Below are 15,806 nucleotides of genomic sequence, written 5' to 3'. Positions count from 1 at the left end.
ATGGGAAGGGCCGGGAGCCTTATTTTATTGAATAAAGGATATAGATGTACAACATGCACGAGAGAAGACTGGCCACGCTGAAGTGCTTGTGCTTGTTTTTCTCACTAGAAGGAGATTGTGGGCTTTTCTTTGTGTAATGCATATTGCTTAGGAATTAACGCAAGGAAACATTGCAACAGTGACTCGGCGTGAGCAGAACTGTTTCTTCTGCACTGACAGATCCAGGGGTGAAGCTCACCCTTTCCTTCCCCGCGGGGCCAGGGCAAGCCCTTAGAAATGAGATTACCTGATTCCAGTCATAAATATAACACTCGGCATTTTAAGCACCAAAATTAAACGCAGAAAAAAAAAAAGAAAAAAAAAAAAAAAGGTGCAGGCAAAGACCCATTTCAAATCTGCCTGGATTCGGTGCGTATTTTAGCTAAATTTTCTCCCCAAGCCCGCTGAAGGCGAACTGATCTGCCGCCTCTGCATACCCCTCTCTCCGGCCGGCCAGCGCCAGGGCAAAGAACAGCCAAAAAAATAGAAAAAAAGCGAATCAAAGGAAGCTTCACGGGCTTCCTCCAGAATAGCTGCACAGCCCCGGGCGGCCGAGGAGGGGCGAGGTGCCCTGAGCCGCCCCGCAGCCGGGCTGAGGGGGAGGACCGGGGCTGAGGGCGTGCGGAGCCGGCACCGCCGCCGGGCGGGAGCGGGAGCGGGGCGGGGCAGCGCCGCCTCCTCCCTCCCTCCCTCTCTCTCTCTCTCTCTCTCTCCCTTTCCCTCCATCCCTCCCTCGCTGCCGCCGTCCTTCCTTGCCGGCGGGGCGGCCGCAGTGGCGCTGAGCGGCGAGGCTGGGCGGACGCGCTGTTTCTGCCTCCGCGGCGCCGCCGAGCAGCCGCCGCCATGAGGGAGCAGCTCCGGGGGTAAGGGCGGCGCGGGCGGCAGGTGCCGGCGGGGGCGGGCGGGGGCGCGGCCCGGGGCCATGCCGCGCTCCGCGGCGGGGGCGAGCGGCGTGGCCGGCCGCCGTCTGCGCCGGACCTGTCATCGCTTACACGGGAAATCGCAACTTGCCGCCGGCTTCCTTCTGAGAACTTGAAAGGGCGTTTGGTTCGGCGCCTTTTCCCCGCTCTCGAGGCCGTAGTTGAGCGCTGGATGCGCCCCGTTGGGACACGTAGGAGATGGCGGTGTGAGCGGCACGCACGCGTGGCACTACCTGTGCCGATGCCTGTACCTGTGCCTGTACCTGCCCGTGCCGGTGCCCGTGCCGGCTGGCGAGGGGAGAAGCCGTGCCAGGGAATCGCGGCTGTGCCGGAGGTGTGCGATGCTTGGGGCTCGCCTCGTTACCCCGCAGGGTTTTGGGGGTAGCGCGGTGCTGCACAGCGTCACCTGCGCCGCACATCGCCTGTGGGGCACCTCGGGGCGGGCGTGAACTTCAGCGGAATTCCTGAAAACAAACGTGCTCGGGGGTGTATGGCTTCTTCCCCCCCGTAATTTCACGCTTAGAAGTAATCTTTCAAGTTAATAGGCAGAAGAGGCTGGGAGGGGATTCCCTCCGGGCGGTTGCACTGCAAGTGCTGTATTTCTTGTTGCTGTATGGCACTTTATATTGCCTCTTAATAGCTGCTGTAAAACATCTTGCAGCCTGGGACAGCGGAGGTGTCTTGCACTGGAGTTGGGCAGAGAGGTGGTTTTTGCAGGCGTACGTGTGCAGAGCGGAGGAAGCGGGGAACCTGGTTGTATCGGGGATCTTTGACCTTTTTAGCACTAAGGAATTGTTCAAGGCCATCGCTTGTCTGAGCCTGGGTTTGACAAGACCCTGCAGTGAAATTGCTTTGGCAGAAGTGGAGAGGAGAGGCTTTGGAGAGCAAATAGATCAGCCGAGAGTGACAAGCCGGGGGGGAGGCAAGGCTCACCCAAACCAAGCCTCTGAGCGGGAATCTTTTCCCCTGACAGAGCAGACAAAATAAATGTTTAACATCAAGGGGAGAAAAAAAGGGTTACTGTTCAGTACTTGACAGCTGATATTTGGCCCTTCTCCTATTTTTCATTTCCAGTATCGGCAAGAAACTTTAATATGTATCGGTGCCTGCCTTCAGCAGTCTGATAAATCTTGCAAAAGCCAATAAAACAGGCTAAAGTCAAATTCCTGCTGAAGAGACGCTGATCCTTGGCTTTAAGAGAAGTAATCTCTGCACAGATCAGTAGTCTCTGGATTTACAGATGAAAACAGTAGTTCTTTGTAAAGCACAAAGGAGTGTCACCTTTTTACATTGCTAATACTTTCCATAGCACTAACTTGTTTTAGCTTAGGAATTAATGAAGCACTGTAAAAAGAGAAATACTAAGTCTTTCTCTGCAATCACTGTCATCTTCTGTTGAAAACATTTTCCTTTTAAATGAGAGGTAGTGTCTATTCATAAAAGCTCTTTTGGTTGCATTTAGGTTAGTTTAGTAAAATCCAAACAACTATCATGTTTATTTTGGCTTTTTGACAACAGTCATAGGGTGGTTGGAGTAACGTTTGATTCATCGTAAAGCCAGAAGGTGAGAAGTATTGTAAAGCATTTTGTTTGAAAAGGGATGAGTTCAGAGGTTTGTACAATGCCCTTATAATTTTGGCACTTTTTTGTGACTATATGTAACTATGCCACATGATAGAATATTTTATTCTATGCACATCAGTGCATTTGCACATGTTGTTCATGTCGCATTTGCTAATGAAGGGTGTGGGGAGAAGCGCAGCAGAACTGGCTCTGGTATCACCAGTGAAGCGGGCTGTAAGAGTTTAAAAAGGACTCTGCAGTTGCAACCTAAAATTCTGCAATTCTGCTCTGGAGCTGAGCAGTGAATACAGGGGACTTTTTTTTTTTTTTTTTTTTTTTTTTTTTAAAGGCATGAGGGAGAAGGAGTGCAATCAAAAACAGTTAAAAGATTCGTGAATGTTACCGTGTGGCTGGTGCGGGAATGTTGGGGAGGGATTTGTGCAAGAATTTGGGTGTGGGGGAGCATTGCTTTCAATTCCTCCTGCTGCTGGTGTTGCTAAGAAGTAATATAAAAAGAATGAAGAAAAAAATGACTGTATTTTGTCCAAACTGATCAAGTCATAACAAGGGAATTGTAATTCAGCCAGTGTGTCTTTTAGGATATCATCTCTTGATTTCAGGTTTCCAATCCTGTGTGTCGTTGGCTCTGCTGACAGTGATGAGAGACAAATCTCTCTGCTGTTGGCAGGAGCAGAGCAGTTCACACAGGCATAGTGTGACAGAATTCCCTACATAAAAATTATCCTTGCTAATATAATATAATCATCCTTTAATGAAGTAGTTCTGTGGTTCCCATGGGACGTATCAAGTGAAGACTATGCTTTCATCCCACTGAATTATCAGGGTGTTTAGTGTGCCAGTCACACCCATGCCAAGGTGTCACCACTAGCCATTGCTGCTCATCTTCTTTCAGGCCTGGTTTTAATTTCCTTTCCACTTCTGCAGCTCAGGTCAGGTGAGAAAGAAGAAAATAAGCCAAGTGAGTGCACTTATATTTTTGTTTCAGAATGTCTGTCATATAAAAGCTAGTGATCAATTTAGTTGACCTAAATGTAGAGCCAAATTAAAAAATACATCCTCTGAGCATGTGCAGTATTGCAAAACTGCTGGCTGTGTGTGCCAGTGTCTTTTTGTGTTGGTGGTTTGTTGGAAAAGCATTTTGAGTACTTATTTCTGCACATACTCTCACTCTGCTTCAGCTGCTGTTAGTCAAGAGGACTCAGACTACACTTTTGATGTCTTTCTGACTTGCAGGCTGTAAAGGGCCTTGTTCACCAGAGTTTGAAACTTTGGCAAACACTTTGCTGCAGATCTATTAAGGATGCTACAGCATTCCCAAGTGTGGTTGAGGCTGCCTGAAACTGCTGAGCTGGCATTTCACTTCAGACGGTGCTCACAATAAGGGCATACACACAAATCCTCCCCCACCGGTCCAACCCCAGAGCTCACAATTAAATGGCCTTTGAAAATGGCAAAGAGGCTTACGAAGAATAGCCTTGATGGAATCTAACCTTTCCTGGAGCTGCCCTTGTGTGCGGAATAGTTGATAATTTTCCGAGCTGAAGACGTTGAGAGGCGAACGCCTTTTAGCTGGAGCAAAATATCTGCAGCCTTCTTGTGTTCTGCATGTAAAGTACCAGCAAAGTCTGCCCTGGCTCCGTACGGCCACTCAACCTCTACAGCTCCCTTCCTTCCAAGCCTTTGCTTTTTCCTGCAGGAGCACAGCAGGGTGCTGAGGGCTGGCCAGCCCGTCACTGGAGCTGGTACCAGCGTGGTCGCTGCCTAGGATGGGATACAGCAGGTGCAAGGCACTCTGCCCCATGGGTGCTCACTGCTGGGGAGCTGGTGGGGCAAGAGTTAGGGGTTCTACTGACTTGACTTTTGCAGTCTTAGGAAAGGAATATTTCCTCTAAATAGCAATGAAGTTTAAAATTAAAGCAAAAGGGAAAATGTACCTGCCCTGCAAATTCAGTCTATGTCACTTGCGCATGAAGCAAATTAAATCATTCTTTACAAAAGATGCATTTCCCATAGTAATTAATCTTATACCATGAAAGAAAACCACACTGAGTAAGAGGTTTGGGATTACTGGTATTAAAAATATCTGAAACCAGTTGGAGTCCGGTGTTTCTTTGGCAAAGGCAGTTTTATTTACAAGGTCTTACAAAAGCAATAGTGTATTTTCAGCATTAGTAAATGCCATAAGCTTAAACTGTACACACTAAACTCACTAAACTGTACACACTAAACAACTGATAGGTGGTTAGGCCTTAGAATAAAAAATAAAAATAAAAACTTCAGTGCATTACTCATTGGTATAACTTTGATTTTTGGTACTAGGTTTTCACACTACAATGATCTTTTTGTTCTTCTATCCTACACAAGCATGGTATGTCCATAATCCTATCTGTATTCACCTTTACCAGATATCTGATGGCTTTTAAATGTTTTTATGGGGAATCAGTTTCTTTGAAGGCTGCCAGGTTGACAGCTATGGAGTCTGAAATTATTTAGTTTGTCCGTAGAACAATTTGGGGCTACCAAATTAATTTCATACAGAAGGCAGGTTATTTTCGAAGGCTTCTTGTAACTGTTCACATCCATTCTTTTTCTCATTTTTGCTATGTGATTTGGCATACAAACCATGGTACAGTTCCTGTTCAAACATACCCCACTTGTGGGGCTCTCTGCCTGTGGGGAGGCAAGCCAGGGTGGCCAAGCTTGTTCCTGGGGAACTGTTGATCTGGGACTGACCTTGGGTGAAAACAAACTGCAACCCCAGGTCTGTAGGTGTGAATGTTTGGTTGGTTCTGCAGCTGTTCGCCTGGATCCTGACATTTCTGGCTACAGGGTTTTCTGCCATGAATGCACTTTTTGAATGAAATGCGCTTTTTGAAAGAATGATCTTGGTTTCCTTTGGAGTACTGTTATATCAGTCAGTTACAGAGGCTTCTCGCAGTTGAGTTTTTAGGGACAAAGCTGTTTCTGTTTTTTTCAAAAAGATGCTTTATGCCTGGGTGTGGTAGAAGGTTCTGGTGTTACATTCTCCCTGCAGAACCTGCCCATACCAAGCAGGATGGGAAATGCAGGAGCTCAGATGCAGGTGGCTCAGATCCTCAGATTTTCAGTTGAAGCTACCCAGTTTCTGGGAATAAAAAATGAACCAACCAGCTAACAAAAAATCCAGACCAGGCTGAGATTTCTCAATGCAATTGCATCGACCTGCCTTTGCAGGACTCATTTTAACTAAGCAAAAAACAAGACTGCTTTTGCTCTTGTGATGTCCTTTTCTCATTTTCACTGCCTTTGGCCACTGCAGGAATTGAGAAGGGGCGAGAATGCTGAAGTTGTTGAGACAGGGCTTGTTTAAAACCCTGTGCTCAACTAGGGCAGCTCTACAGGAGAGGGTTTTTCTTATGCTTAGCGCTTGTGATCCCTTTCATTCTTTCTTGCAGTTACAGAGCAAAGCCTGGAAATATTATATATAGTAAGCTGCTGCACATATAGAGGTTACTGGGGCAATAAAGTATTCACAGGAATCAAATAAATAGCCTGTCTTTTAAGGCCAAAATTAAGTCATACCAAGAAAACCTGGCACAACTTTCTTTTTCCTTGAGTAGAAGTGGTGTTGACGTGATACATTGGAAGTTTTACCTTCTCTTAGCCTGTAAAGGGTAAATGTGCACTTGGGAATATCGGTGCCTCAAAATGAGAACTCAAGGGCCATTTGTTCTCTAAAACAACCTTGTTGTGTCCGTGTTCCAGGGCACAGTGAGGGGCACAGGTGCTGCTGGGTGGTGGTTTGGTCTCCTGGAGCTGGAAGGCGTGTGCTCCAGGAGCCCCGCAGTGCTGTGGGTCAGGTCCCGCTCTTCTGCATATATTCTCCAAAATGATGTGTGCGTGTTTAAACCTGCATGTCTGCTTTTAAGTACAGAAATGGCAAATGTGTTTGCTAGCAGTGGTATGCTACATACGTGTTCCATTTTTTTTTTTTATGGAGACTCACGGTTGTCTCTTAATGCAGCTGAATTCTCTGTGAACGGGACTTCAGTGGCTGCAGGAGAGATAAGGAGAATTTTCTTTCAAGCCTTCTATGTTAATAGAAACATAATCATATTAGCTATGCTGTCATTAAAAAACAAACTCATAAAAAGTATAACCTTAGGAGACATGGGTTGCTACTACATTTGCTAACACTTCATTCTGTTGACTTTCTTGCACTGCCTGTCCTTCAGCAACACGTTGTGTTCCAAAGCTGGAGGCTGCTGGCCTCAGTGCACAGACTCTCCAATTTACATTCTGGTCATACTGCAGCGTTTCATAACCCCGCTTCAGCATTTCCCTGGCTTCCCAACAGCTCTGCTGCCTGACACTGCACAGGGACCTCCAGGGCAAGGGAAAGGGCCTGGGAGTCCCAGCGAACAGGCAGAGCAGCCAAGAGTCTTTGCTAGAAGAGACTGTCTCTACAGGGTGCAGTATTGGCCTGAGAAGAGGCAGGAGCTGGTGATGGATCAGAGGGGTGTTGCACAGGGATTTTTAGCACAGGCATCTGGACTGAAATGAAGGACTGGACTGGCTGGGTTGGGTAGTTCTTACCTACCACATGGGAAAGGATTGAGAGAGCATGTAGGGGAAAGGAAGTCAAATATGGATCTCACCATCTGGTCAGAGTTTCCAGAAACTCTTTAAGAGCTCAACCCTTTCAAATGTCTGTCCTCTAGTTTGGAGCAACTGGAGAATGACCTGTACAAAGCAATGAGGTCTTAAGAGTTGCTTGCAAATTCCTCAAAACACTGGCATACTTGCTGTCTTATTAATTTTATCACTCCTTCTAATTTTATTTCACGATCCCTTGCCTGAAGAAAGCACTCCAGGTTAATGCCTCTCATTTAAGGAAGACAGGGCTGGCAGTGCTGAGCCCCCTGCCGGAGCAGCCCAGGCTGTGGGCACAGATCTGGCACCGTGCTCTGATGTGCAGCCTGCATCACTGCTGTGAGATGGAGAGAGAAATTCTACTTTACTAACTTTCATGTTTTGTGTTGTAGCCATGAGACGCAAACGACCTGCTGGGATCATCCCAAGATGACTGAGCTTTACCAGTCATTAGGTAAGACATCTCTAACAGATGTTTGGTGCTTTTATTTTATTTTTCTTTTTTTCTTTCAATTGAATGATTTGCTGAGGCAAAGATTTCCAGAGGAAGCAAACCAAAATTAAGTGAAAGAGAGAGGCAGAGCTTTTACCAAGGTTAAAATGTTCTGCAAGGAAAATACATAAAGCATGCATTTCAAACATGAAGTAGAAAAAAATGTATTACATTTAGCACGTTTGGAATGTACACTGGGTTTATAAAGTAATTTGGGTGTATTGTTACAATCTCTTTACTGAAAGACTGGAACAGAAGTTAGAAAAAAATAATCCTGAATCCTTTCACTGTCTAATCTACTTTACAAAAGGCACATGAAAAAATCAAACCAAGCTGCTGTTAATGTTGACTTTTGGATGGTGGGAAGCCAATTGAAGCAATTTGCCAAACTGTGTTACCACTGCTTTATTTTTAAAGCACTTTCAATACTTAGAAGGCATAGCAGCTGTCATGATGTCATTTTGAATACCCAAATTGCATGCTTATTATGACTTCAGATGTGCCTCTCTGATGGAGGGCTGGTTGGTTTGTTTTTTTTTTTTTGTTTTTTTTTTTTTTTTTTTTTTTTTTTTATTTTTTAGCAGCTTTGGAATTTATTAGCAGAAGCACATCTACAAGACAAAATAGGTTAATCTATGCTCTAGTGTGGGCTGCTTGGCAGGCCATTTAATAGCTAACTCTTTGATTTTAATGGTTGTGTTAATAAATAATAGAGGGTATAATAAAAATTAAGCTATTTTGCTGAAAGAAATACCAGTAAATATGCTGCATTCATAAAGGGGGTTATGTCTGTACAGCACATGTACATAGGCCAGCTTGAGCACTAGGACTGTCAGATCTAGCATTCTGTGCAGGCTTATTTGCCATGGTGAAAAATAGCTTAAATTATCACCTGCTAAACTCCAGTTTAGCTGCTGAAAACAGTCTAATTATGCCAGTGTAATCTATTTCAAGCGAACTCAGGTATCTCTATGGTGCTCTGCAGTTCAAGGCATGCTAAAAATATTTTAGAAAAGCAATATAAAATGAAATTACACAGTGTGGAGATTTTTTCTGTATAGTATTAGCAGTGTGGCAGCAGTTGGTTTAAAAATTAACCAGAATGCAGCTTCATATGCCAAAAAGAGATATAAAATGTGTAAGTTAAGGCTAAACAAATGCAAAAACCGACAAGCAGTGACTTGACATTTAATTATAACGTATTGCCCTGTGTGTCTCCTTCATATTTCTGCTCTTAAAGTGAGCAGTTTAGAAGTTTCAGGACAAATGGTAATTGCGCATGCAGACAGACATCCCTTTAGTACAGAAAGGTCTTGCCTGTTAATTGAACTGCACTCTGACTCCACAGCCGCCTTTGATCCACAGATTGTGTGGTATCGCTGATACTGTTGTTGGCCAGACCCAAAGTCCTGTTGCAATTGCTTTTCTTGTGCTAGTGCCCTGTTTCAGCTAAAATACTCTTAAATACCAAGAAGTGAAAAGGTAACAAGGGAGAAAAGTGTCTTGATAGATTCAGGTCAGCAGTTCAGAAGATGTGTCACTGCTGAAGTCAGTTTGCATTTAGTTTAACTGAGTTTTATCACTGTGAGTATCACCCAAATGTCAGGAGTTTAAGATAGCCTTATTTTTTACTGCATAAAGAAGGAACTTGTTCAGGCAGATTCTGTTTCTTATTATTTGTGAACTTTCTTTTTTTTCCTGCTATTTTCCTTTTTAGGAGCCTGAAATGTCCAAAAAGCAGTCCTCTGTCTGGATGGTTCTATTTCTTTTAGACTTGAGACCAGACAGTCACTAATGTGAAAGCGACACTGATTTTAGCAAAGTGTGCATAATATGTATTTTTATGAGTAAACTGAGGTGTTCATGTATGTGTACAAAAGAGACTAGACAAGGTGACTCTTTGTGTACTCCACATGGGTGAAGCTTTGATGAATGTGCTACTGAATAGCCTGGCGATTTATTTTAGTTTTGAGCTGGGTGTAATCACCATTGCCTAACTCTCACACAAACTGCATAATACAAGTATAACCCGTTTAGTCTTGAACAGAGCCCTTGATGTATTTTCAGTGCTTTGCTTTGCCTCAGGTCAAAATGGTAATAATGGGATGTTTGAAGTCTTTTTAGACTGTTCAGTAATATATTATCTCAGAAGATGTTATTAAAGTCGATTTTGTATTGCATACTCATTAGATCCTATTATTCTACCCCCCATTAGGATCCAAATTTTGTTTCTAATTCATATAAAGAAGCTAGTAAAGAGCTTAGAATGTATGGTTTTTCAAAAATCTGGTAGAAAGCATGGATTTGGCAAGTGGGTAAAGGTAAAAACGTGAGACGAAGTACATCAGTGCTGTCAAGAGCTTTCATTTCCATTTTCCAACTCCTACACTTAGCCAGTATGGAATACTTCTGCTATGTGATGTAGTCTCTATACATGCCAGTATATCATAATTTCCTAGAGGATGATTATGTCTAATTTAAATTCTTACAAATTACTGAAGGCTTGATTTTTTTAAATGAATGAGGAAGGTGCATCCTGCTATAACATTTCTTACCTGCCTCTGGGATGCAAGAGACACCTCTCCAAGACAGAAGAGTAATAGTAATCTTCACATATCCAATTCACACACCTACAAATTGTTGCATTGCATTTTGCTAAAATAGGTGAAGTTCAAATGGGACTCATTGGTTCATTTTTCTATCTTTAGAGTATTAATAAAAGTGAAGCTTAATTACTTGGGAGCATTATTTGGTATTGATAAAAGAAGGTAGCAATGTGCTGTGCACAGTCCTGCAATCTCTTCAATTGGGACTACATCAGAGACAGCAGGAAGAATCTACAGGAAGAAATCATTACAATAATCTGCCTGTGAAGGAAGTGTTCTCAAATTCTCTTGGAGGTCATTTGTTAAAACATAGCTAGTAATAAAGATACTTGTTAAATACTTGATTGAAATTATGTATGTATAAAAAAATTTCCAACTGGTGCTTCTTTCTAACAGGGATTTTCCTTTTAAGACACTCAGATGCTTGTTCCTGCCTGCTCTTTATTATTTAAACAACGTAGCATTTCATCAGTGTTAATGAAATACTTAGTCAAGTTGAGCAATTTTTACTCTTCTTTAAGTTATGGCTGCTTAATGTTACATAATAAGCTGTCTATATTGAGTGACTTAATTGTTTAATGTTTAGTTGAAGTGGCAGCAGGAAGTAAATGTTGGTATAGATTAAACTAAAAAAGAATCATATAAGTTAAGAACATAGAGAAGAAATAAATGCTGAAATAGGAAATGTAGTAAAAATCTTGATATGTGAGCTTCAAAGGATCAGAAGCTGACAGACATCCCTCGTTTGTATTTACACCATCATGAACCACTCCTATTTTCTTCTAACTTCCTTCTGAAAAGTCTTCAAAGAATCAAGAACTGCTCCAGCTGCTTTTCTTTCCAAAATTAGTTCTTCTGCAGCAGATTTGATGTTTTTACACTGTTCTTTTACATCCCCCTTACAAATTTTTTCATCCTTCATGATGACTCCAAGGCATCACTGAAAAGGCAATTTGTGTTGTTTCACTGCCTTGGAGACCAAGGACCTTTGCATGAGGCAGGAGACAGAAGGAACAGGAATCATAAAGTGGTCTGAGTTTGCTCAATTTTTTCAGATTATCTTTTGAGAGTGAACATTTAATGTCAGCCAGCTTAGCTCTGAATAGTCGTATTTTGCCTTTAAGCTGATAATGACTCCAACCTTTGCTGTGATGGCCCAGGAGGACTTGGCTTGTCGTTCCATACTGTTAGTGTCCCCCTCCTCCAGCCATTCTATGTCATGTCCTGTCAGTACAAGTGTCCTCAAGGTGCATTAATGTCACCATGAACAGTAATTGCAGTAGCAGGATGCAGTCAGAAATGTTGTTTATCAATCCTAATTCACCAAGGCAAGACAAGAGGGTGAAAACCACCCTCATCTTGCAGACTGCAGTGTGCTGGTGACAGCTCTCCATTTAACTTAGAGGATGGGGGGCAGTTCTCTATGGATTACATGAAAGAAATATCAGAGTTGCTTAACACAAGGTGGGAGGATGCTGGAAGGCACCTCTGAGCTTTCAGCAGCAGCTGCTGTGTTGGTCTTGTGGCTGGCTTCTCTGTGCAGCAGTGGGAGCTTCTAACTCTCAGTAACCAAGGCTGACCAGCTTCATCCTCTTTAGTTTGTGTATTTTGATTTGTCCTTCTGAAGTGCTGCCTGGAGAGGCTGAACTGCCCCTGGCTACCATTACAGTTTGGATTAGCAACTACTAAGCTATGTATTTATTATGAAGTTTTATTCATATTCAGCTGTTTTCTATGTTTGCACCAGTAAGACCCATGCCTAGTGCACACAGCAGTCGTTTGATTTCTACTGCAATCCAGTGAGATTATCCATATGGCCTCTCTTTAAAGGTTGCTTATTCACTCATATCCTTTTCAAGCCCATTTCAGAAAATAGGATTGCTTGGATTCGGTCAGCCTTGGCCAGTAGTCAGTCTGGAGGAGGTCATCTTTCTGTGTGATTGAGTTCCGTGCAGGACACATCCCACAGACAGTAACTGGCAGAGAGGTAAAGCTTAGGGGGTGCAGTTAACCAGGCATCCCTTGAAAATGAAAGCACTGGTGTATTAGCATGAAGGAGGTTCTTCTGGAGAGAATAAAGGGCTGTTCTGTTGCAGAATATTACCAGTATGGGAACATTATGCTTAAGGTAACTGCAGTCTTGGTTTGCAAATGGACACCTTTCATTATCATTTTCTGAAGGTGTTTGTAATTTATTTATTTTAGGATTTTCCAGTATGCTGCTTCTCCCCAGAGAACATAAAAGAACTTTTTGACTGCGAACTCCACTCATCTCCCAATCCCATAATGGGATGTACCAGGTGTACATCCAATCCTTTCTTACATTTTTGTGTTTGCAGGCTGAAGGAGACACTCCATTTGAAAACTCCCAAAAGTTGTGTCAGTTGGTCTGATTACAGAGGATGCTGGCACATGCTGAGGTGTTCAGCCACTGGATCTAGATGCAGTCAGTAGTACTGTGGTGCCCTGGGTACCTCCCACTTGTTATTTTGCAGAGACACTGTTGGCTTTTTCACTCAGTTGCACAGGCCTAGTACAACATGCTGGGTCATTTCATGGAGAGTGGTTAAGCTGTACATAGAATAACAGTTTACTGTTACTTATTATCAAAGCAGTGTAGATGATAGCATTAATTATTGTTATAATAAAAGTCAATGGCTGAGACTCAGCTGATATTAAGCAGTGTTACTTGATTAATTTCTTTCCTTTGTGCATTTGTGTCATTTGCATTTTAAAATTACAATTCCAGAAGAGGCAATATATGTCACTGTAAGGCACCATTAAAAGATTAATTTACAGGTTTTGGGCAGCAGGAGGAAATCCAGCATTCTTACCAGCCAGATAGAGAATCTCAGCTGTATTGAAACAATGTGAGTTGAAGCTTCTTGAGAAGGCAAGAATGCTGCTACTGTCTGATGAAACAAGGAGAGTTTAGTGGCTGTAGAGGAATTACTGTCTATTCCAGACTGTCCAGCAAAGAGTTGTTAACATCTGTTAGGAAGGCATTGTAATTCCCAAAATAGGTTATCCCCAGGCAGTGTATTTATGAACAGTTTATGAGCATGTCACAGGCTGTGGCTGAGTAAGCCTTTCGGGTTTTGAGGTATATCACTCTAGGTTCACATTTCTCTGTCCTTGCATCTGAGAGCAAAACAAAACAAAAAAAACCCTCAGAACACTAAATCTTATCAAATGAAGATAAGGATTTTACCTGATGACATCTATTTTCTTCAAAAGAATTAAGTTGTTAATTTGCTAAATTTCACTTACACCAGCTGAAGCATGTAAGCTGCTCATTTCAGTTAGACAATATCCAAACAGTGAGATAATTGCTGTCCGTAGGACCAAGTGAAGGATGTGTGTTTTGCCTTCCTTAACTAAAAAAGCATTTATAATAATATTCACAATAATATAGACAAGAAACCCCTTTTTAAAGTAAGGAGTAAAGGTAGTTTCCAGGTAGAAAGGACTTTATGAGATGCTGTCACGTTATGTTGGGAGAGAGATAACTGGTATGAAGAGCCTTTGGTGGGAGGTAGCCTGGCCCATTCCAGTGCTTTTAAACACAGGCTCTGCCATAGAGGATAGGATGATATCAAATGGAACATCCCAGTCACTCAGCACTCTAAGCAGATGCAGCAGCTGTAGGGGGGGTCAGACTGTTTAGGAACACTGTGAAAAGCAGTTCAGTTATGACACCTTATTTAAAACCTGTTTGGGTTATAGATGTGATGCTTTAGTATACTGCTCATATTCCAATGTAAAATCCAGAATTTAGCAAAGGAGGATTAAAAAAAAAACAAAACCAAACTACAAGATTTTATTTGATTCTGTGTCAATAGTCAGTGAGACATTCCAGCAGGTGGTTTGAATCACTGACCACTTCTCAAATGAGTGGGTTTTTTTGCTTGATTATCCACTAGCAAAAAGATCTGCATGTAATTGCAGGTGCTTCTAGAATACTTTAGAAATAGAACATAGCTCTTATGTGTTGAGATTTCTCTCAACATGTAGAATTATGCAGAAAATGTTAAAATTTAATTATCATCTTTCCACAGTATTTCTGATTTGAATTATTCCTATCAGCAGTCTGAAGTACCCTTCATTAAAGCTGCATTTGTAATAAAAGCATTAGTTCTTGTTCACTGTCATCATGTTATTAGTTAGAGAAAGATATATATATTCACTTGAACAGAGAGGTCATTCATGGCTGAGTGATGGGAAAGTCATGATTTCTCTTTGCTCTGGGATGTAAATATGTCACCAAATATTCCCTCGTGATCCTTTCTTCTGTCTTTCCAGGGGCCAGGTGACCTCTTCCACTGCAGCGTTGTTTCAGACCATAAACAGATTATGCTCTTGGGCATTTACATTTTTTTTTGTTCAGAGCTTGAAAGTTGCCTTCTGAGCAAGAAGAGGGAGTACTGATAACAATTTGCAAAAGTTTCACGATACACCAAGGGCTTTTCATCCCTCTGACCGCCCCGTTCAGGGGATGGGATGGTACATACTTACTAGGAGTGGGAGGAAAGGGCTGGAGGAAAACTTGTGTGGTGCACGGAGCTCCTCAACCTGTCCCAAAATTAGAAAAGCTAAAAGCTTTGGAAACAGGGCTTAGTGGGTCTCAACTCTTTCAGTGGACTGTGTGGGGGTGGAGAAAGCAAATTTTTTTTTTCCCATTAGGATCCAGGAACAAAAAAAGCAAAAACGATTTCACAACGCAGAGAGGTAGGAACTACTGATGTTTCTGCAGGCTTTTGGAAGGTTGTTGCTGCTTGAGCTGTCTTCCCCCCTCCTCTGCCTCTTCCCAGCAGGAGCAGCTGGGGTGTGACCAGGCAGTGTGTCTGCTCCTCACTCGAGGTCCCTCCACTCGCTGGTGGCTTTATGTCCAGCACTCACCAGCCCAGGGCCAAGACTCATTCCCTGGCAGTCTGAGGTTCTGTGCTTCATTTAAATGGGGTCTCATCCAGCAAGCAAAATGTTTTGAGGCCAGTTAGGAGGGGGCTGGGCTCCTTTTGTGGAGCAACTCCTTTGATCCAGCAGTAGCCCTGGGGGAGGAAAGACACCACTGACAGTTTCATAGGCATTGGGAGGGGAAAAGCAAAATCATTAAGATCCGGTGACCTTAAGTGACTGTCACCATCTGGTAAGACAGCTGTCCATCAGGATCATGGAGATGGTGGCATAAGGAGGCCAGAGGTGAGCAGTTGGCACAGGGACAGTAACTGGGTGCAGGCTAATCCTGGTGACAGCAGCGAAGGTGGCAGTGGAGGTGTGTGACGGCTCAGCCTTGGCTTGCAGAGCCAGATGAGCAGTGGTGCTGCTGCTTTTCCAAAATCTCAGACGAGGGCTCCAAAATGAGCACCTGGCATTGCTGCTTCATCATTTAGAGCAGATGCTTCTTGGCAGCAGTGTCGTTAAGGCTGATGATAAATTCAGTGTGTATTACATATACAGGGAAATAGATGTAAACTGTAGCACTTCCAGGATTAAATGTCTTCACGGATTGTACTTTCTGCCTTGATCAAAGCC

The 15,806-nt window shown here is 43.1% G+C and overlaps 1 protein-coding gene across 15 annotated transcripts in view; it reads left to right on the top strand.

Moving 5' to 3' along the window:
- The window catches only part of DMD (dystrophin), a 978,823-nt gene that overhangs the window by 893,620 nt on the left and 69,397 nt on the right, over positions 1 to 15,806 (top strand). For 11 of the 15 annotated variants that reach the window (XM_066314017.1, XM_066314023.1, XM_066314021.1 and 8 more), the window contains one exon: positions 7,568 to 7,629. In XM_066314017.1, coding sequence (XP_066170114.1) covers positions 7,568 to 7,629 — 62 coding nt within the window. Of the gene's footprint in view, positions 1 to 779; positions 903 to 7,567; positions 7,630 to 15,806 lie in introns of those variants that run through there. The other 4 variants (XM_066314029.1, XM_066314028.1, XM_066314026.1 and 1 more) reach the window with 3 other exon arrangements.

The sequence above is a fragment of the Sylvia atricapilla genome, chromosome 2 (genome assembly GCF_009819655.1).
Source record: "Sylvia atricapilla isolate bSylAtr1 chromosome 2, bSylAtr1.pri, whole genome shotgun sequence".
Taxonomy (NCBI): Eukaryota; Metazoa; Chordata; class Aves; order Passeriformes; family Sylviidae; genus Sylvia; species Sylvia atricapilla.
Note: the sequence above shows the minus strand (reverse complement) of the source record. Positions and strands in the feature narration are given on the sequence as shown.